Consider the following 23,081-nt stretch of genomic DNA (forward strand, 5'->3'; position numbering starts at 1 on the left):
GGACCTCAATCTACCCACTCAACCACTTATCTCTCTGTCCACCCACACATGCATTTATCCATCGATCTGTCTATCTATCCACTCATCTAAATATCTAACCAACCAACCATTTTGATTTTCTTTTTTTCGTGGCACCCCGCGGCACGTGGGATCTTCGTTCCCCGGCCAGGGATCAAACCCTCACCCCCTGCATTGGGAGCGTACAGTCTTAACCACTGGACTGCCAGGGAAGTTCCCCATCCATTTTGTGTTTGCCTTCTACCCACCCGTTCATCTGCTCATTTACCCACGTGCTTATCCATCCATCCATCCATCCATCCATCCATCCTTCTAACAACTTATCTTGTCCCCCACCTGCCTATTCATCTCTCTTTCCATTTACCCATTTATCTCACCATCCACCATTTTACCTATATCTATTTATCCATCCATGTAACCACCCATCCTTGTATCTGTCCCTTCATCCACCCACCACCCACTCTCTCATCCATCAATTTGCCTACTCATCCACATGGCCATTCACCTACCTCTCTAGCTGTCCCTCTGCCCATCCACGCCCCCATCCATCTATCCACCCATCTACCTACCCACCCATCTATCCACCATTTACTGAGTACATATTCAGCTAAGGGCTGGGAACACAGAGATGAAAAAGACATGGTTCCTGCCCCCAGGAGCACACTGACAGCCAAAAGGTGAATTCAAGATGATGCTGGCCGTAGTTAATTAGGAGGTGGTTATATCCCAAGGGAGACAAGATGACCAACCGTGTGGAGAGAAGAGGATAGAGTGGGGAGGTGTCAGGGAGAATACAAAAGTCTTGGCAATAATTTCAACATCTCTCTCTTACACACACACACACACACACACATACACACACACACAGAGCCAAGCTCACCTGGTCTACCCATGATGCCCGGGCCCCCAATACCTGGGACTCCAACACCTGGGACCCCAACACCTGGGACTCCAACACCTGGGACTCCAACACCAGGGACTCCAACACCTGGGACTCCAACACCAGGGACTCCAACACCTGGGACCCCAACACCTGGGACTCCAACTCCTGGGATGCCGACTGCTCCTGGGACAAAGCCTGGCGCACCAGGCACTAAGCCTCCAGCAGCTCCTGTGGCAGGAAAGGATTGTTCCCCTGGCCTGGACCCTGTGGGAACCTCAGAGGGCCTCCAGGGGCACGACTCTGGGGAACTACGGGAGTGGCAGGTCCTGAGTGCAGGATCCCAGGTGAGCGGGCATCGCATCTGCATGGATCCAAGTCATCCGAGAGAAGGGGAGGGAAGTGAGGGAACCCCGACAGAGCTCTAAGGGTTTGGATCTATGCTTGGGAAGAGCGCGATCTAGCTCTAAAGCAGGGTCAGAACGCTCCACTGGGCACCCAGGCAGTTGGCGCAGCAGCTCTGGCTGGCCCTGGGGGTAAAGTGGGAGGAGACAGATGCTCCACAGGGTCCCCACCCTCTGCTGAGTCAGTCAGTGGAGAGCACTGGAGAGAGTCTCCCAGGCAGAGTGGCCAGAATGGGCAGAAGCAAGGAGGCATGACGGTGATGCCTGGCGAGGGCCGGTGCCCCAGATGGACAAAGGCCAAGTCCATCCAGCCTTATAGGACGAGGGTCTCCATGGCCCGTGCAGAGGCCAGGGCTGGCCGGAGCCCTGGTCCTGCCCCCCGGGGGGACACTCACCATATTTGGCTGCCTTAGCGGCAGCTGCAGCCGCAGCATCTGGAGCCCCGACCCCTGGAGAAAGAGCCACAGAAGGTGAGGCCCTTCCCCTACAGCGTTCTCAAGGACACCCTCCACCCCCTGCTGGAATGGACACGACCTGCGATGCCTCCGATGCCAGGAATCACGCCGGGCCCGCCAGGAATGCCAGCACCTGGGAGAACTCCGGCTCCTCCGGCACCTGTTAGGAGGGAGATAGTGCAAATGTGGCTCCCAGGGGCCCCTCCCGAAGCCAGGCAGGAGGCTACTTGGATGCTGGTGTTTTTCACAGCACAATCTCCTCTGGGAATGAGGCCCAGGCGTCTCCAGCTGGGCCGGCTTGGGAAGGCCCCCACCCCACTGTTCCTTGACTCACCCCCAAAGTGTCCATTTCAACACCCTCATTAAGGGACTTGTATGTTTTCAGACAAATCCCATTCTAATCACTGCCACATACTGAGAAACCACAAGCGGCCGCTCCCCGGGCCAGGGGGGCCCCTGCAAGAATGTTCAAGACTTCCTCTCCCTGTGTTCCGAAGACGCGGCCAAGTTTGTAATCCAAGCGCCTGGCTGCCTAGCTCTGGCAGCCCCTTGCCGTCCCACTCTCCTGCTCCCACATTCCAGCCACCTCCTCCAGCCTTGGGGGCTTGGAGGGAGGGCTTGTGGGGCCTCCGTGGGGCAGGCCTCCAGCTCGGTGCTACAGGCTACAGGAAGGGCTCCCCTGGGATTGGGGTAGAGGTGAAAACTTCACCACCCATGATCTGTCTCTGAACTGGGGAATCACCCGGGACAGGGGGACAGATGCCCACTTTGCTCCCCACGTGGGCATAGAGAAGGCCATGCCACATCTACTAACCAAGGGATCATGGGCTTGAGGAGCTAGTTAAAAGTTTTATAGTACATATTAAATTGATACTAAACTATTAAATTGTTTAAATGCTCATATAGGTACCACCTAAAATTATCATTCTAACCACACTTTTACCCATTCCCTCCTATTTTAACCACATGGCAAACTCCACCTATATTTTAAGGCCTGAATCAAATATTCTCTCTGAGAACGCTTCCTGATTATCCCCAGGTAGAAACAACGTCTCCCTCTTGACTCCCGCAGCAGTGCCAACATTCTCCAGCAGAGCTCTTATCTGTCCCTGGTCTCTGAAATGGATGGATGGAGGGAGGGAGAGACAGACGGAGGGAGGGATGGATGAATGGATAGACGGGTAGATGGATGGATGGAGAGATAAATAGGTGGATAGATGGATGGAAGGATGGATGGATGGAGGGAGGGATGGATTCATGGATGGATGGAGGGATGGGTGGATGGATGGAGAGATGGATGGAGGGATGGAGGAATGGAGGATTGGAGGGTGGAGTGAATGGATGGATGGAAAAAAGAATGAATGAATGGATGCATGGAAGAAGACAGGAACGGGTGGCGCTGCAAAAGTTGGATAAATAGGGGTGGAGTGGGGAGGGGCCACCTTAGTTAGTTATCTGTGAGGAAGGCTCTCCGTGGTAATAGGGATGGAGAGGCTGGGGGGCTGGCAGCTAGCAGGCAGGGACTGCAGGCGTACTCACCAAGCTTTGCTGCTGCTTTAGCTGCTGCTGCTGCTGCAGCCTGTGCGCCAACCCCTGGGGGAGAGGAAGGAGAGAGACTCTGGAAAATGTGCCCCTGCATCTCCAGAGCCCACCTATTCCAGCCCCAAGAAAACCAACTGGTTCGGGGCTTCCCTGGTGGCGCAGTGGTTAAGAATCCGCCTGCCAATGCAGGAGACACGGGTTCAAGCCCTGGTCCAGGAGGATCCCACATGCTGCAGAGCAGCTAAGCCCATGCACCACAGCTGCTGAGGCTACGTGCCACAACTACTGAAGCCCGCACACCTAGAGCCTGTGCTCCACAGCAAGAGAAGCCACCGCAATGAGAAGCCCTCGCACTGCAATGAAGAGTAGCCCCCGCTCGCCGCAATCAGAGAAAGCCGCGCACAGCAACAGAGACCCGACACAGCCAAAAATAAATAAATAAATAGATTTATAAAAAAAAAAAAAGAAAACCAACTGGTTCCCATCTGGGTGTGGATGCGGGGTTTCATAGCATGCAGAGGTTGAGGATCCTTCTCCAGGCTCAGACCGGGGTCTGGATGTAGGGTGGGCTGGCCTGCTTTATGGAGGCTCGGTAATTAGTGCCCCCTTTGGCTGGCAGTGGGGTGAGGCTCTCCTTACCTGTCCCCGTCGGGTACCCGGCCTTGCCCGCGGCACCAGCTACTCCTCCAGGACCATAGCCTGCGAAACGCGAGGCTCTGGGCATCCACGTGGACCTCACTGTGGCTGCCCCCTCCCCTGCCCTTCAAGGGCCAGGCCACCCAGAGTCTCCACCTGTCTCCCACCCAGCCAGAGTTAAATACAAATGTGTATGGGATGGTTATTCCCATTTTACAGACAAAGACACTGAGGCTCAGAGAAGAAACTGGTTCTCCCAAGACCTGGTGATAAGTGCGAGGGCCAGGATTGAGAGCGAGGCGCTCTGAGTCCAAGTTCCATGTCCCCTCCTTCGGGGACTCCCATTCCAAGACTCCACACACCCCCTCCCTCCAGCTGGTGCTCTCTTAGCCCTGAGCTGGGGCCACAGCTCCCTTGCCAGAACCCTGCATCTGGAGAGAGGCAGAAGCCCGCCAGTCTAAGAGGGCCTTACCAAAGGGCAGTTTCCCAGTGCTGTAGGGCAGTCCGTAGCCACCTGAGGAGATGGAGTGTGGGATCAGGGGCTGCCCCATGGCGGCCCCATGCCTCACTGGGCCCCCACTACCTGGGTAGACAGACCTATTCCCACAGGTACTGAAGCCCAAGACTGCGCCGCCTCCACCAGGGCTGTGAGCTGCTCTCAGAGGCTCTCGGGAGAGCAGAGGCCTTGGTGGAGGAGGGAGAGGACACCCCTGCCCCAGGGCATGATGGGACACCCGTTCTTCTACCAACTCAGGCCCTGCCATGGCCCCAGAGTCTGCGTATCTTCCTTACTCTCCTCCCCATCAGGAAACAGCTCATCATGTGAGCTGATCGCTGGGGTGCAGGTGGGTTGGCATCAGAGGAGTCTTTCCAGTGAATGGTGTTTCTTACCATCAACACAAGCGGTTTCCCATCAGGGCTATGGGTCTCTGTGCATGTGTGTGCATGGGAGTGAGACCAACACTTGCAGGATGGCTTCCCCCTGCTTCCCTCTGCTGGCGACCAGAAATGGGCTTTAATACCAGGTTTCCTGGCTACCCTCGTCCACCCCAAGACACAGGTGGCCAAACAAGTCCCCTCTCAAGCTGGCTTCCCAGTAGGGAGGCCCAGCGAGTGGTGTCTCTCGAATCCTCCTTCTGCCTTACCTGGCAGCTTGGGTGCCTTGATGGGGTACCCCAGAGGGACTCCAGGCTGCGGACCTCCAAAGGGTCCAACTCCTGTGGGAACAAGGAGAGCAAAATGAGGTCCCAGTCACTCGAGCCAGCGGCCCCTGCGAAGCGCCCAGCCTCACGCTCCACCTTCTGCTCAGACAGAATGAGCTCCCGTGGCATCCGGAATCCGGAAACCATCCTAGTGCCTAGAGGGCCTTCCTGCCTCTTTCTCATTGGCCAGCAGAGCAGCCCCCAGTGATGGGCCACTTCCTTCTGGAAGCTGCCGGACACTCTCCCTCCTGGGGCTTGGGCCACACTCAGGGCCTGTAGCCCTTGTGGCATTTGGCACAGACTGCTGGGCTTTCTGGGCTCATCTGGGCTCCCAGACAGAGGGTTGGGACGGGGGAAGCAGGCCTGTGATTGATGTCACTTTGCGCTGAAGCCAGTCCGAGGCCTGGAGCAGTAGGTACGCCCAGCCCCTCCCAGGGGAGGATCTCCTGCCCACCCTCACTGGCATGGGGGACCCGGCCTTGCCTTACCTGGGATTCCAGCAAAAGCTCCGCCTCCACCTGCAGTGACAAGGAGCCCTCACTGCAGCCCTGCCACCACGGGCACAGGGCCTACGCACCAGTGGCAGTGCTGAGGGGCAGGCTGACCCGAGCCGTGGCCACTTCTGCCCAGACCTCCCAGCTCATGCTGCCTCGCACACACTCGGGGATTTCTGAGAGATGTGCCGCCCATCTCAGCCAGCTGAGCCCAGGGTCCCCGCCCCTCACCCCAGGACGGAGGGGACTGAGGGTGAATGGAGATTCCCACCATGGGTCCCCAGCCCAGCTGGCAACATACCTGGGGCCTTGGGCTTGACGCCTGCTCCAGTGGGAACCCCAGGGAGCACCCCTACACCCGGGAACCGAGCTCCTGAAGGGGCAAAGAGGGGGCTCGCAGTGGGCGTGGGAAGGCCGGCCTGGAAGGTCCAGCCCGGCACCATACCCGTCAGTGACACAGCTGGCCTCCTTCTGCACTGACTGTCAGCTACTGGCATGGCTCACAGGGTGCGGGGAGGGCCTCTTTGGTAGTGACTTTTCTTCCCCATCTGACCCAAGGTCGGAAGTTTTAATGCTATTTCCTAGCCATGTGCTTCTGTGTTTCTGTTGGCCTGTCTCTAAACTGGAGCTAATTTCCCGCCACCCTGCTCACCCTCATCAGAGAAGGCAGACGGTAGAAGCCTGCCAGAAGTGGGGAGAGCCTGCAGGTCGGGGAGGCCTGTGACCTTGCGGGGCTCTCACTGGATGTGATTGACAAGCAAACACAAAGCAGTCATCTGCTCTGGCTGGGTGACACTCCATTTGCCAGTGTCCAGTGCTGTCACCTCTCCTGTCTCCCCTGGGGCTGGGCCACCGTGGCAGGGAGGGGCCGAGGGAGGGACACTCTGCCAGCCAATCCCGCAGAGCAGCCCGAGTCTGGGCTTTTGGGGGAATTCAAGAGGTCACGTGTTGGGTGGGGTGGCCGGGCCCTGGTGGGGAAAGGAGGTTGAGAGGGCAGCTCCGAGGGCCTCCTGCAGGGCGGATGCACTGGGTGGGGCCCCTGGTGACTTATGGCTTTTGGGAAACAGCTGGCCACACTGGGGACTTGGTCTGTCCTTGGGGGCCCACTGCAGGCTGTGATGACGTCTGGGTCTGGGCCTGGGCTCAGGGCGCCGGGGGGCCAGGGGAAGCTTGTGGATCCTCGTAGGGAAAAGACAACCAGAGATCTGACGCCTGTAGCCTGAGCTTTGATGCTTAGGGAGAAAATGCCGGTCAGGACCCAAGGTCTCTGGTGGCCTCGGCTTCGGGGGGGGGTGGGGGGCCACCGGGGAGGCTGCCAGGGTCTGCTCTCCTTGCTACAGGGTCCCCTTCTCCTGCTTGCTCTCACCTGCGCCTGGGAGCACTCCACCTGGGTATACACCTGGGAGCCCCACACCTGTGGCCAAAGAAGGAGAGTGAGTGGCAGCCTGGCCTCCAGGGGCCCCTCCAGGCCCTTCCCGCCGTGGCAGCTCTGGGGCTCCCGAGCCAGCCACCTGGGTGCCCGGCGGGAACGGCGAGGGACACATGCAGTGGTTGCAGCCCTCTTCCCGTAAGTTCCGGAAGTCATCTGCAAACCCTTCTGTGCGTGGATTTGTCCCATCTCCTGGAGCCTGTTTACATGGCCGGCCCAGCCCACCTCTGGGTTAACAGCTTCCAGATGTTCCCTCCCTGCTGTGTGGACTCAGGCAGCCTTTTGTTTAACCTGAAGTCACTTCCTCAAGGGCTTGGTGCAGAGGAACAAACACCGGATGGGGAGTCGGCCCACCTCGGGCTCCCCCCCGCTCCGCAGTGACGGGCGGGCCCTTCTGCGCCAACTCCCTATCTTGAAGCTCAGCGTCCCCATCTGTCGCCTGAATGTGGGTGCCACAGAGTCTGTCTCTGAGGTCTGCTCCAAGGTCCTGGAAGAAGGGCCCGGGAGGTAGACCAGGGCCCCTCGTCCCTATCTGGGACACGGCACCATGCTCTGGGCCTGGCTATGCCCCCTGCCCTGCTGCAGCCGGGCCCTGTCCTTCCTGCCCCATGGGCCTCAGAAGCTCTCGCTCCTCCCTGACCTCTGCCCTCCACCCCCAGGGACTCCATCCATACTGACCTGGCACCTTCCCGGGCTTCGCTCCAACTCCTGCTCCGAGCTGAGGTACCACCGCACCTGGTAGGGAAGGGGCCACCACAGAGTGGGCTCCACCACCCCCCACCCCCACGGCCTTCGCCGGGGCCACCCAGGTCTCGCCTCCATACCTGCAGACACTCCTAAGCCGCCGACGCCACCAAGCCCCGCAGCACCTACAGAGCCAGGAGTGGGAGAGGAGAGAGGTCACACCAGGAACAGTCACAGGCGGGAGGGCCCGGGGCTGAGGTCTGGGTCTGCCACCACCTCTGAGACTCGGGCACAGCTGGCTGCCTCCCCGCACCCCCAGGAGATGGAGCTGAGGCTCCCGTCTGCTTGCCCTTCAGGAAAGGTTCTTTGCCAGGTGGAGAGCCTGCGGAGGCCAGAGGGCTTATGGCACGTCCCAAAGGGTGACACTCACCGGCCTTGGCAGCGGCTTTATAGGCTGCAGCAGCGCCAGCCGGGCCGCCGGGCACCAGAGCTCCTGGGAAGGCCCCTCCAGGAAAGGCCCCAAGCCCTGCAGAGAGGAGGACGGAGTGAGGTCCTGCCCGCAGCCCTTCCCCGGCCCGCGCTGCCCACGAGGTACATTTGAGGCTCTTCTGCTCCACGCAAAGCTGCGACTGCTGCTCCCGGGACGGGGTGCGGTGTCAGCGGGCACTTTGGGGCAGGCCTGACAAACCGCAGGCATCTTTCGGGGTCTACCTTCCACACCTCCCTCCTCCAGAAAGCCTTCCTGAAGCCCCGCCGAGGTGGGCGGCTCCTTTGGGCTCCTGGGGCTGCTCCCCTCCAGCTCTGGTTACTAGGTTATAACAGCACCCAGGCCCCAGCTGTGATTCCCTTGTGCCCTGGACAGCGGTCACAGCACCACCCCTTACACCAGTGCCCAGGACAGGCCCGGTCTGCATCCTCGTACCCCCAGCTGCCCTTCTTACTGGGCAGATGCTCTGGCCCCCAGAGGGGCACCTTGCCTGGTGTCCACACTAACCTGCCCCAAGGCCGGCGCCTACGAGCCCTCCTGCACCCGGGGAGAAGAAGACAGAGCCAGGTGAGGGGCTGGTGTGGGGCATCGCTCCTGGGCCCAGGGTGGAAAGGGTCTCGTGGAGTAGGGGCGGGACCCTGGCAATGCTGTGGTCGGCGTGTGGCCGCTCAGGGCCCTAAGCTGGACTCAAACCTTTGGTGCCTAGGGGCCGATCTGATGAAGTAGCAGCCGCTGTTTAGCAACCAGCAGCTATGTGCCATGTGGACTGACTGTGCTGACTCCGTACAACACACCCTGACCAGACCTCACTTCCCTTAGAAGGCCCGCCACCTAACGAGGGACCCAGAGGGGCTTTCTGTGAGGGCTGGGGCTGAGCACGAGCTGCCGGCAAGATCTCACCCAGGCCGGGCCCTGCTCTGCTCCCACGTTAGCTGCCCCACCCCGGGCCTCTCACTGGCTTCCTCGCAGGGGTCCCCTGCCTCAGGCCACGCCCTCTCCCCTGTATCTGGAGCCCCTTTTGTCCATCCGTCTAGCCTGCCCTGCAGTCCGGGAGCCTCCCTGCCTGCAGACAGATGCTAAAATGTTTATGAACAGCCGAATGGGTCCCTCTGGCTCTCTCCTTCCCACATCTGGGCTCAATCTCTCCTTTTCCCCCTCCAGGAGACATTCCACGGCTTTGGCCAGGACCGATGGGCAATCAGGTTGGAGTTCACAACCGTGCTGGGTTTGTTTCCAATTATGCTAGAATCTCTCCCACAAGCACCAGTCCCGGCCACCAGGGTTCCAAGCTCAGGGGTGGCCCCTCTGGGGACCGACCTCAAACATGCAGGGCTGCTGAGCCCTGGAGAGTCCACCTAGCTTCCACTGGGTGTGGTCCCCCGACCCCATTTCCTACTTCTGTGAGCTGGCCTGTCTGAAACCCAGCTAGCCCCTCTGTAAGATGGGCCTCTGACTCCGGCCAGTCTCCCTTCCGGGCAGGTGTGGTGTGGTCTAGCTGGGCGTGGGGTGTGTCTGGGTCCACTTCCCAGGGCTGCGGGCCCTGCCCCTCCCCAGCTCTGGCAGGGGTTTCTCTCCAGCCAGGCCTGTGTCCTGAGCTCCAACAGGGCAGCAGACACACTCGGGCCTTTCCTTACCGCAGAGGGGCTAGGAGGAGAGGATGGGGACCGAACAGGAAGTGAGAAGAGGCTGGGTGCGTGGGGTGGGACATGCAGCCCCTGTGCGGCCATCTGCCCTCGTCCCGTGCTCCCCCAGAGTTGTCTGGTCCCAGGGCCACCCTGTAGCATGACCAGCTACATGCCCTCCTTCCTGTGGACTCACGTGGCCCAAATGCCCCAAGGAGTCCAGCCCCTAGAATGGAGGAGAGAGGGCGAAGGAGAGAGGGGCTGGACTCCCTGGTTGCCCGGGGACCTGGCTTACCCAACCGTCTCTCTCCCCTGGAGTCAGAGAGCCCTGGATTCAAATCCCGCTGTCCCAAGCTACTCCTTGCATGAAAAAGCAAGTCACTTCACCTCTCTGAGACTCAAGTTTCCGCGCTTACAAAACGGCCAGCATGTTCCCCACCTTCCTGGGACCAGAGGGCTCGTGGGCAGGGGGTGCAGAGCGTATGCAGCCTGCCAGGGTGACCGGTGGGTGGCCCCTCTGCTCCCCCCTGTTCTCTCACGTGGGTGACTGGCCTCCAGCCGGTGCTGGGGGTGTAGGTGGGGCTGGCTCCCAGCTGCCTGGTCCCCCACTGAGAGCCCAGGCGGGGCCACCGGCCGAGGCCCAGGTGGAGCAGCTGCCAGGCCACCCACCCTCCACTCGCCAATGGATTAGTTGTTCCCAAGCATGACCTGCATTGTCTGTGCCCAGTTCCATCCCATCTGGGCAGGCCCAGGCGTCCCTGCTGCCCGGATGTGGGGAGCTGCCCTTTGTGTGTGTGTCGGGGGGGCACTGTGGCCCTGTCCAGGCCTTTGTAGCTCAGAGTCCTAAGGCTGAAAGATGACCTCAGGGAGGTCATGGAGTCCAGCCCCTTTTCATGAGCAGATGCTCTGACTTTCCTCTCGGTCTACGCCTTCACCCTGAGCCAGAAGTTCTTTTGGAAGTCTAAACTAAATCTTTCATCAATAAAAGCTTCACTTTATCAACTGCAACTGAATGCAGTTTTCACAGTCTTCTCTTCGGTGTTTCATCACAACCCGCCGTGTGTCCCCTGCTGCCAATGGGATCAATGAATCCCTGTTCTAGCTCTGCAGTCACGACCGCTACCATTTGGGTCTTCACAGCTAAGCACGATCCTAATTCCACACCTTTGTTTATCTAGCCTTTCCCTGTTCTCTCTCTGCCGTCAAAGACCCTGCTAAGATCACCCACCCCTCCGAGAAGATAGGAAACAGGTTCAGGCGGGATAAGCAGTGAATCCCGAGGGCTCCAGCCTTGCAGACCCCAACAGACCCCAGCAAACCCCTTGCCCAGACCTCCTGCCCTCCTGCATCTCTCTCGGCTGGCCCCAGCCCTGTAGTTTCATAACGCAGATGGGCTTGCAGGGAAGGGGAAGCTGGGTCTTGTAGATTCACTTGCACTTGAATCATCGAATATCTGGATTTCGTAAGAGCTGTTGGACATGCAAACTGTCCTGCAGTCCCAGGCTTCAGAGCCAGGGAGACACAGATCAGGGTGGGGGGTGCCAAGGCTGCATGTGAAGTGTCTCATGCTCTTAGGGCCATAAATCCGGACAGAGACGCCCCTTCCGCCACCTGAGCCTTATCCACCAGGGCCTCCTGGAGGAGGAAGCCGCCCTCCCTCTTTCCTGGGGGGGTGTTCTCTGGAGCTGATGGTGGACCCTAGTGGCAGATCCAAGCCCCATGGGCAAGGCCGGGATAGATCTGGCCACATCCTCATACTGGAAAACTCCTTGGTCTGGACACAGCTGGAAGGGGCCTGGGAAGGAAGCTCATCTGGGGCCAGGGTCAGGGTGAAGCCTAGGGTTAGGTTCAGGGCTTGGTCTGGGGTCAAGATTCGGCCTGGGGTCAGGATAAGGGCTCAGATTGTCATTAAGGACGGGGACATCTAGGATCTTGGCCTGGAGTAAGAGAGGGCTTGGTTTGTGGTCAGAGACCATTCAGGCAGAGTATGGGGCCCACCATCTGTGTCTGAGCCCACAGGCTTGGTGGCCACTGGAACATCAATTCCTACCTTTGACTCCAGCACCAGGGCTGTTTCTGGGACTCTGTGCACAGGGGACAGTCAGGGCAGCTGGGCACATAGGCACCGGCAGGGTAGGTGCCAGACACCCCTCGCGCATGGAGGACAGCAAGCTGCCTCCAGCCTCCTGACCCTGGATGCCCCAGAGCCTGGCCCTAGCCAGGTCATAGGTGAGGTTGACTAGGGGGCAGAGGGGCTGTTGCTGCCCACCGCTTCCCTCCCTCCTCCGTCCATAGGCTGGGTTCACAGCTCTGCGGACCCTTCCCTCCCCTACCCCGTTGGCACTCACTCAGTGCTCTGAGGCCACCGGTCTTACCTGGCTTGGGTGGTTTGCCTCCAGGGCCCAGTGCTGCAGAGGGAAGAGATGGTGGTAAATGGGGAGTCCCAGCCCACCTGACCTACCACGATCCCCCAGGGTACTGCGGGGTCTCACTGTGAGGTGAGGAATGATCCTCCCCTCTGCACAGGGAGCTGCTGGGAGCCCAGTGTCCACATGCCTGGGTGGGAAGCCCAGCTCTGGCCCTGATTTGGGGTTACCCTCTCTCACACAGTTTCCCAGCCTCTGAAGGGGATGATGCTTCCCGCGCAGTTGGCTTTGCAGGGATATTACTGAGGATCAAAAGAAATAGGAAAGAGGGACTTCCCTGGTGGCGCAGTGGTTAAGAATCTGCCTGCCAGTGCAGGGGACATGGGTTGGAGCCCTGGTCCGGGAAGATCCCACGTGCCGCAGAGCAACTAAGCCTGTGCGCCACAACTACTGAGCCTGCGCTCTACAGCCCGCAAGCCACAACTACTGAGCCCGTGCACCTAGAGCCCGTGCTCCACAACAAGAGAAGCAACCACGATGAGAAGCCCACGCACCTCAATGAAGAGTAGCCCCCGCCCGCAGCAACTAGAGAAAGCCCGCACACAGCAACGAAGACCCAACGCAGCCAAAAATTAATTAATTTAAAAAAAAAGAAAGAAATATGAAAGAAGGCAGGGCCCCCAGGGAAAGAGGCCAGGGGGAGGGGCTTAGGGGACTCGTGAGTTCTAGTTCTTAGACAAATCCCTCCCCAGTGGATGCTCGGTCTGTGAAATGAGGGGTCCCTTAATGTCTGGGCCTTCTGAGGTTCTCAGATCTGAGCACGTATGTGGACTAGAGTGAGACCCAGACCCCATCGCTGAAGAACCAAGTTTGGTGTCTGAGCTCACCTCCTCCCAGGCCTCCGAGACCAGCGCCTGTGTTGAGGGGGGAGAGAGAGAGAGAGAGAGAGAGAAAGAGAGAGAGAGGACCATCAGGGTCCCTGCCGGGAAGCCATCCATTGACCCTGGTCAAATCCACCGCTGCCTAGCCATATGACCTCAGGCAAGCCTTGACCTCTGTGAGCCTCTGTTTCCACATCCATCTCATCGGGGAAACAGCTGTGTGCCTGTGTGTACCTGGGAGTGTGCTGGTAGCTGCCCTCACTTCCACGTTGGTTCTGAACACTCAGACACATTGTAAGTATTGAAAATATTAGGTTTGACGTTTCAATCTACTTTAAGACATTATGCTTTTTTCTAAATTGTAAAGCAATTATAGTCCAATAAAGATGTTAAAAAAAGAAAATACGCCCCCCGCCCCCCCCCCCCACCATGCCATTGAGTTAATATTCTGCCCATTTTCTTTTTTTTGGAGGGGGCCCAATCTCCATCCGCACCTAGTCCTTGCTTTTATATTGTTTTTATTTGAGAATCACTTTACCATGTTACCCGACAGATAGCATATTCATAATTTTTAGTAGTTGCATCATATAAGTTTATTTAATCACACCCTCCAGTCAGGTGGGTTTCTTGTTTGCATTTTTGCAAGGAACATTCCTACGAACCTTGGGGCAGATGGTTCTTTTTCTCTTCTTCTCAATTATTTCCTTTGAATGGGTTTCCAAGAGTGAGGTGAATGGTTCGAAGACTAAAACAGCAGGGATCGGTGAGGCGGTCACTTTCCGACAGTCTCACAAGCATTGCGTTTCATCTTTCAGAAACTTTGTGCTCTTAATAGTTGTAAAATAGCATCATGTAACTGCTTTTTAAAATAGGAGTAACTTATGGGTCCTCTGGGGTAGGTGTGCCAATGTTCTTCCCTTCTGCAGTGTCACAATGTGCATCTCTCACAAATGTAATCACCATCTGTCTTACCTGGGAGTGTGACAATTTCATGTACATTACCTGGGAAGAAGACGCCTCCAGGCACTGCACCAGGAACAGCCCCTGGGACCCCTGGAATGAAGTAGGTAGAGTCCCCCATTAGCCAGAATGAATAAAAGCATGCTAACGATAAAGATAATGATGATGATAATAATACTGCGTGTCTGCAAAGCAATTTAGGTTGACTAAGCAAATAATGTTTACAAAGCATTTTCTCATTCATGCTCCTCAAAATGGCCTGGTGAGGCTGGAAGGGCAGGGGTTATTATCTTCATGTTAACAGATGTGAAGTCAGGCTCAGAGAGGTTAAGGGATGTGCGGGGCGGGGGCGGGGGTCACACAGGCGGAAAGAGATCGAGCCTGGATTCAAAGCCAGGCTACTCCTCTGAGCATAACGGTTTGCACTGCATTACCTGGAGAGAGCCTGGCATGGGGCTGGGTCTGAGCACCTTTTGCTGGGCAGCCAAACCTCTCCAGCCCTGAGCGGCACGGGAGGGGCCCAGAGCTGTGTGAGGGCAGGCCGGACCGTGACAGTGAGCGGTAAGGAATCGTGGCTGCTGCCGACAAAAGTGCAGCCATTCCCACGCTGAGAGGACGGCGTGAGGTCCGCATCCTCAGCCACCGGGCAGCAGTGGTTGGGTGGTGCTCTGGCCGTCTGACACAGAGCTGTCTAAGGAGGCGCCGGGGCCCAGAGGGGGACACCATGAATGAGCAAAGTGAATAGTTTCCGAAGGAAAAGCTAATTCACTGGCCAGTCCAGGGGCTGTCTGCCCAGCCCAGATCACGAGTTCAGTCCCCACGGACCAGTGAAGCTCTCACCGGGGAACGCTGTGATGCAGGGCCCAGACCCAGCCTGCACGTAGTCATGGCAACAGACAATCCTGGAGCACACCAGGCCCCGACTGCACTGCCTCAGAACGGCCCCAGCCTTGACAAGCCGCCTTGCCGGTGCCCCAGCCTGGGCCCCAGCACCACCCTGCCGAATGGGGCGTGGACTGGGCTGGGGGACAGTGTCGGGCAGCTCCGCAGTGTGCCCAGCAGACGTCTGGCCTGCTGGCCCCAGGGCCCCGTCAGCCTAAGCCATGGCCCAGCAGGGTGGAGGATGCCAAGCTGACATGGCCACCCCGTGCCAAAGCCCCGGAGCCACCCCCTACCTCCCCCCCGGGCCTGAGGCCCCCCAGGCACTGCAATCCAGGCCTGGAGTGTCTAAGCAGTCTGCTCAGAGCCTCAGGGGCTCAGGGCAGTGGCCCCAGGAGGCTGGGCCTTCTGGGAATGAGCGCCTGGGTCCTGTCGTCGGCTGCCAAGTGCACACATGGTCCCCCCCAGGCCTTTGATGCCTTCTCTGGCTCTGGCCTCCGGCTCCGAGCTCTGTCTCTTATGTGCCTTTCCCTGTTGTGCTCCAGGCCTTTCTCTGCCTCGGCCTCTCTCCCTCCTCCCCTTTCTCTCTCTCTAACCCTCTGCTCCAGGGCAGACTGCAGGAATGACATGGTGGGTGGAGGAAGCAAGGGGCTCAGGATAGACCCATCTGGCCTGTAATCTTGGCTGTGCCACTTCTTACCATCTGTGTGACCTCAGGCAAGTCACTTAACCTCTCTGAACCTCAGTTTCCTTTGTAGCAACGTGGGGCTGATAACTGCTGCCTTGCCAGGTTGTTGCGAGTTGTCAAAGAGTTCAAGAAACCTGTCCTACCCTGGGCCTGGCACTCGGTAACGCTTAAAAAAAAAGGTGACACTTTGTTTCTACTTCACTGCACAGTACATGGCCTAAGGCCAGGTATACAGTAGGTGTTCAATAAAGGATGGGTGGGGGCTTCCCTGGTGGCGCAGTGGCTGGGAGTCCGCCTGCCGATGCAGGGGATGCGGGTTCGTGCCCTGGTCTGGGAGGATCCCACATGCCGCGGAGCGGCTGGGCCCGTGAGCTGTGGCTGCTGGGCCTGCACGTCCGGGGCCTGTGCTCCGCAATGGGAGAGGCCGCGGAAGTGAGAGGCCCGCGTACTGCCAAAAAAAAAATAAATAAAAAAAATAAATAAATAAAGGATGGGTGAGTTAGGTGGAGGGGAGGCAAGGAGGTTGCCTGTGGGTCTGGTCTGACCTGTTCCATCCCCAACCAGCCTAAGGGTCTCCCCACCTTGGGGTCCCCCCACCTCGGGCTGGCCTGGCTGAAGCCCCACTTCCTCTCCTGGGGTTCTGTTCCCTGACCAGTGGCCAGGCCCCTCCTGGGCCTGCCAGCTCCTTCTGCTTCTTCCGTCCCAAGCTCTTTCTTCTCCCTACTCTCCACCCCTATGATTCAGATCCCAACAGTGTTTGCCAAACTCCGTGCCTGAACCATGACGGCCTGGGGGGCCAGGGGTTCTGATCCCCATTTTGCACTGAGGAAATAGGGAAGGCTTAGTGGGTGTAAAGGATCTACGCCTGGCCTCTCTTCAAGCGCAGGAGAGGTGAGAATAGAATAAGACAGGAGTTGATCAAAGGCCTTCGAAAGGCAGCAGCCTCCTCTCCTGCCCCATCATGGGAAGGGGCATCCTCCTTCCCACCTCCCCTCCTTGGCCTGAGAAGTTCCTCCTGCCAGGAATGCCCTCTCCTCTATCCAAGTCCTACCCTTCCACCAAGACTGGGCTCAGCTTCTCCCCCCTGCCGTCTCTGAGCCTGTGGTTCTCACTGCTCATCTGGCCCAAAGCAGTTGGCCTGGAGCATACTTGTCTTGTTTTATGTGGGTTTGGCTTGTTTCACCGGCTAGCCCAGGGTGGAACTTGTCTCTTGCATCTTAGAATCATGATCCTATACTCTCAGGGATCGTAACTGTCTTCTGGCCTGGGCTGAAATTCCTTCTGCAAACATCCCATTGTGTTCCTGCTTGCACGCCTCCAGTGACAGGCAAATTCCCACCTCCCGATGCTGTCTGCTCTACCTGCGGAGAGATCTTCCTCCTACTGAGATAGAATCTGCCCCTCTGTCTCTCTAGGTCTGCCTCCCAGAGCCCCAAAGACTGAGGCCCACCTCTCATCCACAGAAGTTCCTCGAACATTTACCTTTTTTCAAGGTCTAACTCAAATGTCACTTCTTCCAGGAAGCCTTTCTGGATTTCCTGGGACTCCTCTAGGCCACCCCCTCTCCCAGTCTTGTCAGCTTCCTCCATTACTGCATCTCTGTTTACACACGGGCTGCCTCCCCACTGGACAAAACGTGGCATGAGTAGCAAGAGGGAAAACTAAACCTCATAAACGCGCATGAATTACAAGGGTTGATCAGTCCAAGATAGCAAATTCTGAATAAGAGAATATACAGCTTTTAAAATTTGCATTCCCACAGTCCTCTTACTTGATGCTTTATTTGTTTATTTTTTTGCAATGTTCATTGCTGGAGCCTCCCACTGGCCCTAGGCAGTAAGTAGGGCAGGGATGTTTCTCCCCATTTTTCAGCCAGGGAAACCAAGAGTCAGAGAAATGAAGTGCTTGGCCCAGGAACCGCATCTGACCCCAATCACACGCAGGGCATTCTGCGTTCCAGATCCTTTGATCTAGGTTCAAAGATCTGGGAGATGGCTGTTTGGGAGCAAGCAGCAGGCCAGCAGGCCTTGGCAGGGGGCTTTGCCAGTTCCAAGTCCAGGGGGCCGGCCTGGGGCGCAGATAAGACCACACGAAGCTGTTTGTCGTTTGCACGGAGAAAGGCCGCCAAGCGTTTTTCAAAAACAATCCTCCAGTGACTGACTCTGTCCCCTCCCTCCCCCGGACACGTCTGCCCTCCTGCCTTGGCCCCAGCAAACTTGGAGCAGGATCAACCCCTAACCCCAAGATCCAGGGTCCCGGAGGCGCCTCAGTCACCTGGGCAGCTTCTTACAAGACCTACAGGTCTGGGTCCCTCCCCAGACCAAATAAAGCAAAAATTCTTGGGTGAGACCCCACATCAGAATTGTTTCAAGTTCCCGGGAAACTCCAATTATGCAGCCAGGGCTGAAAATCCCTGTTGCAAACTGTCTTCAGTTCCGAAATAAGAAAACAAACAAACACCCAAAACCGAAATGATAAAATTTCTGGGGGTTTGGGGCAGCTGGTCCCGATTATAACTGATGTAATTTCTGTCTCTCTCGTGGCAGCTGATCAAAGCTACTTTTGACCCATCTTAAATGGGTCTAAACAACTTTTACCATCACAGAGGTTCCCGGGATGCCCCTTCCTTGTCTCCCCTGGCAACACGGTTCTTTGGAACTGGGGAACGCATGAGGGGTGGGGGGAAGCTGGGTTCCCTCAGGACAGCCAGGCAGGTGTGTGCGCATATGTGTTTGGGTGGGGGGCCCCTCCCACATCCCATCTCTCTAGACTTCCTTTGGGTGGCTCTGGGCACCAACCCCAGAAGACATCATCAATTCACACACCCCTTCTTTGGACCCAGCTACTCTACCACCTGGGACAGAGCTGAGAGTTATGTTTGCAAAGAAAGAACAGGACCAACGGAGCATTTAGCCCGGTCATTGAGGATGCATTCTTCTTAGGGCAGGCCCACCCCAGAGTACTTGGCCCCCAGCCTGCCCCTCCCCAAATGCTGCTCAGAACCTGGACCTTGGCCACCTCATCTTTGGCCCAGGGCAGAGAGCTGGCTGGTACTAATCCCCCTGGGGCTGCCTTAGCCCGTCTGAGCCTCAGTCTCCCCATTAGAAAAGCGTCAATAAAAATCCTCTACTCCCTGGGCTCCTGTGGGGACTAACCATCATGCTCTAGGTGGGAGCTCTCTCTGGGAAGGCAGATGTTCGGGGACCAAACTCCAGGGAGGAGGATCAGACAGGACCAGCGCTGCTACTCTCGGGCACGGGGGCGGCTGCTCCTCTGGGATTGTCTCGCTGCCCCCCATGGGCCCCATCTGAGGGTGCACACCATCCCTTGGCCTCGCCCAGACCCAGGAGTTGACCTCTGCAGGAAGCCCCTGCTCCCAGCGGTCCTGCCCAGCTGGTCAATCTCATGGAAGGAGCCCTTGCTGCTGCCCAGCCCCCTGCTCCAGCCCTCCGGCCTGGCCCTGCTGCAACCGGTGCACCTCCCCACGCTGGCCGCCACTGAAGGGCCGGTTCTCATGGCGAGCAAGACTCTCCCGGAAACCAGACCGCACCCAGGCTACCCCACCAAAGGCTCGTGAGGCTGCCTGCACCTCTCTTTTCCTGTGGCCAGGAGCACCGTCAGGGACCCCTGGTAGGCCACTCCCAGGGTCCCCCAAGGTGCTAGCAGCTCCGGGGGGGGCACCCTCGGGACCCAAGGCCAGGTGGTCCAGGAGTGCCCCGAGGTCCACTCAAGCCCCTGCCACTCACCACTCTCCCTCTGCCAGGAGACGGATACCTTCCCTAGCTTCCTTGTGCTCACTTGTGTCCCATACCACACATATACACACACACTCACACGCACAGTGACAAACCACACCCGGTGACACACCTGCACACCAGCTCTCCCACGTATACATGCCTGTCGGGTGGCAGACTTTTACACATGCTAATAGGCACTTTCACGTACCTACAACACCCCTCCTCCCAAACACACACACACACACACACACACCCCTGTCCAAGGATGAACCTGTGAACATTCATCCCCTCGCAGAAACCTCCTCCTCTATTTGGTGGCACGTCTGGGCATATACACAACATGCACACCTGTGCAAGAGCATGTAACACATACACACTCACACGCCTGAATGCATGCTCCCAGCCCTCCTCACCAGGGACAGGCCACAGCGGCAGCCTTCCAACTCGCAACCCTATAATCAACTTAACCCTGACTTTGCTCCGAGCGCGTCCTGACTTCCCAGGGGACAAGGAACCTGTGGTCAGAGAGCTCACTGCCGCTGAGCTGGCCTCCAGCCCAGGTCCCCTGCCCCCAGGGCACACGCGCACACCCGGCAGGTCCACAGGTGTGCAAACTGCTGGTGCCCACAGACCCGACGGGAGCTCGTCAGCCCTTCCCCAGCATGCTCGCGACCCCCATACCGGGAGACCCCCCAGGACAGAGCAGGGCCCATCAGCCCTCTTGGGGCAGCAGAAGCCGGTGCTGGTTTGGGGCCACCCTGAGTCAGGGGGCGATGGTGTGACAGGTTTCTGCTCAGCACGGCTGGCTCCCGGGAGGGGCAGTTCCAAGGATCCAGTGGCTGAGGGGCTCCTGCCTGGGACCCCCTGGAGGATGCTGGGGGTGAAGAGCTTCCTCTCGTCCGTCCGTCGGTCCAGCCACCTGAGCGGGAGGCCCGAGGGCTGCGGGCACGTCAGGGAACAGGGTGAGGCCTACCTCCAGGCTGCGAGGGGTGGAGGATACACAGCAGAAGCAGGACGGCTCCGGGCCACAGGGCTGCAGCTGTCGGACCCGCCATCTCGGGGAGAAATGCCCCAGCCCGCTCTCTGCGCCTCGTTTTATCCCCAAAGCGTAATTGCTGCCTTGTCGGTCTGCGAGGGAAAGAGGGAGGGAGAGAGGGCGGGCGGGAGGGCGGGAGAAGGGGGAGGCCTCGGGGAGGGGGCCGCGGGGAGGGGGCAATTACGAAAGGCCGGCTCACAGCCTCCCAGGCTGGGTCTGACTGGACTGGACTGTGGGCTTTTTTCCTTAAAACACACGTGCGCGCACACACACACACACACACACACACACTCACACACACACACACACACACAGAGTTTCCCCCATCTCTCTCCTGCTTTCCCTCTGTGGCTGTTCTTTCACTGCTGGCCCCGTTCCCCGCCAGAAAGTGCGAGGGGGGCCCCTGCCAGGACAGCCCTCGGGAGAGGAAACGGGAGGGAGGGCCCTGCAGGCCGGCCAAAGATCCGGCCCCAGCCAAGGCCTGAGTGGCCAGGCCCCCGCCCCTGCGGCTGGGCCCCGGGCCCAGTGTGGGGAGACAGGCCAGCTGTCCCGTGCCTCTGCCCTTACCCCAGCCTCCAGACTCCCTCAGCACTCCCAGACCTGGCAAGAGACAGCCCTGCCCAAAGCTGGGGACAGGGGTCCAGGGCCCAGGCCAGTATCCGTAGAGGTCGAGGGCCTGTGGGCAGAATGGCCGGGAAGGTGAGATCATGTTGGCACTGCCCCGTGGGGCACCTGGGGAAAGGAAGGGGGACCCTGAGGCGCTGCAGGGCTCCATTCTTTGTGGGCTAAGGTCACAGCCTCCTGCCTGAAGCTGGGGAGGGTGTGATGGGTCAGTCTGGGATCCACGGCTGCAGAGGCCAAGGGGCTGCGGGCAGAATAGCCTGGGGGTTAAGACTCTGTTGGTGTCATTCCCCAGGGCATCTGGGGCCATGTGGGAGACCCTGACACATCACAGGGGCTCCATCCGTCAGGGATCGAAGTGCAGCCCCATGCAGGCCTGTGGAGGCCACAGTGTGTGCTGAAGGCCAGGCTGGACCCCAGGTGCCCTGCAGAGAACCGGGGGGCTGGGGAGCCCATCCAGACTGATAGGTGGCCCAGCCCCCCTCTATCACTTGGCCCCCACCTGTCCCAATGCTGAGCATCCCTAGCACCCAGACCAGACGCAGGAGCCCCCAGACTGCCGGTTCTCTTCCTGCCCCAGAAGAACTCCCCAGGCTGACATTCCTTTGGTGGCCAGGAGGGGGCGGCCCTGAGCTAAAACAACAGGGACCAGCATTTCCAGAAGGACTCGGGCTGTTCCCGCCTGACTGTGCGGTATGGGGACCCTAGGGATTTGGGGGATGGGGTGGGGTGGGAAACGAGGGGGTCACGCCACCTCACCCAAGTGGGGAAGAAATTTGGGAGCCAGAGGATAGGAGAGGGAAACTGGTACCTGCCCTCATCACAGCCTGTGAGGGGGAAAAGTCGAGGCCATGAGTTCTGAGAGCTTTTCCCTGCACCCAGATGGAGAATGAGAGGAGGACACAGCCGCAAGTCAGAGGAAAGGGGTTAAAGGACCCCTCTTCCAGCCAGGAGCGCTGAAGCAGTCTGCAGGGCCTGCAGGGCCTGCAGGGGCAGCCAGGAGTGCAGACGCCAAAGGCCGGGCACTGGACTCGGTAGGACCTAGGACTAAATTCTTGTTCTAGCACTTTCTAGCAGGTTAACCTCTCCAGAGAACTTCAGCTTCCTCATCTGTCAAATGGTGATAACTATTCCCGCCTAGGAGGTTATTGCAAAGATGGATAAGATGTGGTCACGTATTTCTGTACTGTGTCTGCAGATCCAAACGCTCTGTACACTAGTCCTGGTCCTGTAGCGCTACCGTAACTACATCAGTTCTGCGAGAACCGCTCCTGTGTAGGTATTAGGCTTGACTCTATGCTGGGTCACCTTGGGACCCTGGACCATCCCTTCCTCTCCCTGGTCTCAGGCGGCAGCTGCTCCAAGAGTTTGGAAGGGCACGCACGCTAGCAGAGCTGTCTTGAAGCTGTGCGTGCACAGCAAGTGTGCAGCTCTTACTTCCTATGTGTGTTATTTGGTGGTGATCTGGGGGTGGTTCACGGAGATTACGAGCCCCAGCCAGCCCTTGTTGGTGCGGGTAGCGGTGCTCAGGGTTAGGGTCTGAGGCTCAGGGCCTGGCTTGTGCCTGCTGGGGGAAGGGAGGGGAGGCGGAGGGGTGGGGTGCATCTGCGTGCCTGCCCCCTCCCGGGGAGGGGGGAGGAAGGGGGTTCTGGGGAGAAGCTGGGCCCCATTTCTCTCGGAGCAGTGACGTGGGCAGGAACCGGCTTTCAGACTTTCAAACCGCAGTCTGCTCAGTCTTTATTAATTCCAGGACTGGGAGAGAGGCTGGTGCCAGCGGGAGAGGGCTTGCTGTGGGGATCAGGAGAGGTGTGGAGGGGCGCTTGCAGGGATAGACTTGAGGCTGCTGGGCCAGGTCGCTCCCCACAGGGCCAGGGCCCCGTGTCCTGTCCCCCAGCTGCATGCCCCCTTCTCCTTAGCATCCTGTCTTACAGGAGCTCCATGAGCTCATATCCGACAAGGCTTCTGTACACCTCAAGAGGGGGCCTCAACTCAGAATCAAACCCAGCAGACTGATTATTCAGTGCAATTTAGCCCAATGCAGTCAATGCATAATGTAAGGA

The 23,081-nt window shown here is 58.5% G+C and overlaps 1 protein-coding gene across 8 annotated transcripts in view; it reads right to left on the reverse strand.

The window, feature by feature from the left end:
• Positions 1-20,513, reverse strand: part of ELN (elastin) — a 32,281-nt gene extending 11,768 nt beyond the window's left edge. For 2 of the 8 annotated variants that reach the window (XM_060032235.1, XM_060032236.1), the window contains exons 1-17: positions 20,338-20,513; positions 14,103-14,153; positions 13,107-13,133; positions 12,229-12,261; positions 8,175-8,270; positions 7,885-7,929; positions 7,739-7,795; positions 6,998-7,045; positions 5,933-6,004; positions 5,626-5,655; positions 5,081-5,152; positions 4,408-4,449; positions 3,939-3,998; positions 3,297-3,350; positions 1,837-1,917; positions 1,698-1,751; positions 899-1,129 (exon numbers count right to left, since the gene is read on the reverse strand). In XM_060032235.1, coding sequence (XP_059888218.1) covers positions 899-1,129; positions 1,698-1,751; positions 1,837-1,917; positions 3,297-3,350; positions 3,939-3,998; positions 4,408-4,449; positions 5,081-5,152; positions 5,626-5,655; positions 5,933-6,004; positions 6,998-7,045; positions 7,739-7,795; positions 7,885-7,929; positions 8,175-8,270; positions 12,229-12,261; positions 13,107-13,133; positions 14,103-14,153; positions 20,338-20,419 — 1,135 coding nt within the window. In that variant the 5' untranslated portion in view covers positions 20,420-20,513. The remainder of the gene's footprint in view (positions 1-898; positions 1,130-1,697; positions 1,752-1,836; positions 1,918-3,296; positions 3,351-3,938; positions 3,999-4,407; positions 4,450-5,080; positions 5,153-5,625; positions 5,656-5,932; positions 6,005-6,997; positions 7,046-7,738; positions 7,796-7,884; positions 7,930-8,174; positions 8,271-12,228; positions 12,262-13,106; positions 13,134-14,102; positions 14,154-20,337) is intronic. The other 6 variants (XM_060032232.1, XM_060032230.1, XM_060032231.1 and 3 more) reach the window with 6 other exon arrangements.
• Positions 20,514-23,081: the final 2,568 nt, after the last annotated feature.

This window comes from Delphinus delphis, chromosome 15 (genome assembly GCF_949987515.2).
Source record: "Delphinus delphis chromosome 15, mDelDel1.2, whole genome shotgun sequence".
In the NCBI taxonomy this organism is placed as follows: domain Eukaryota; kingdom Metazoa; phylum Chordata; class Mammalia; order Artiodactyla; family Delphinidae; genus Delphinus; species Delphinus delphis.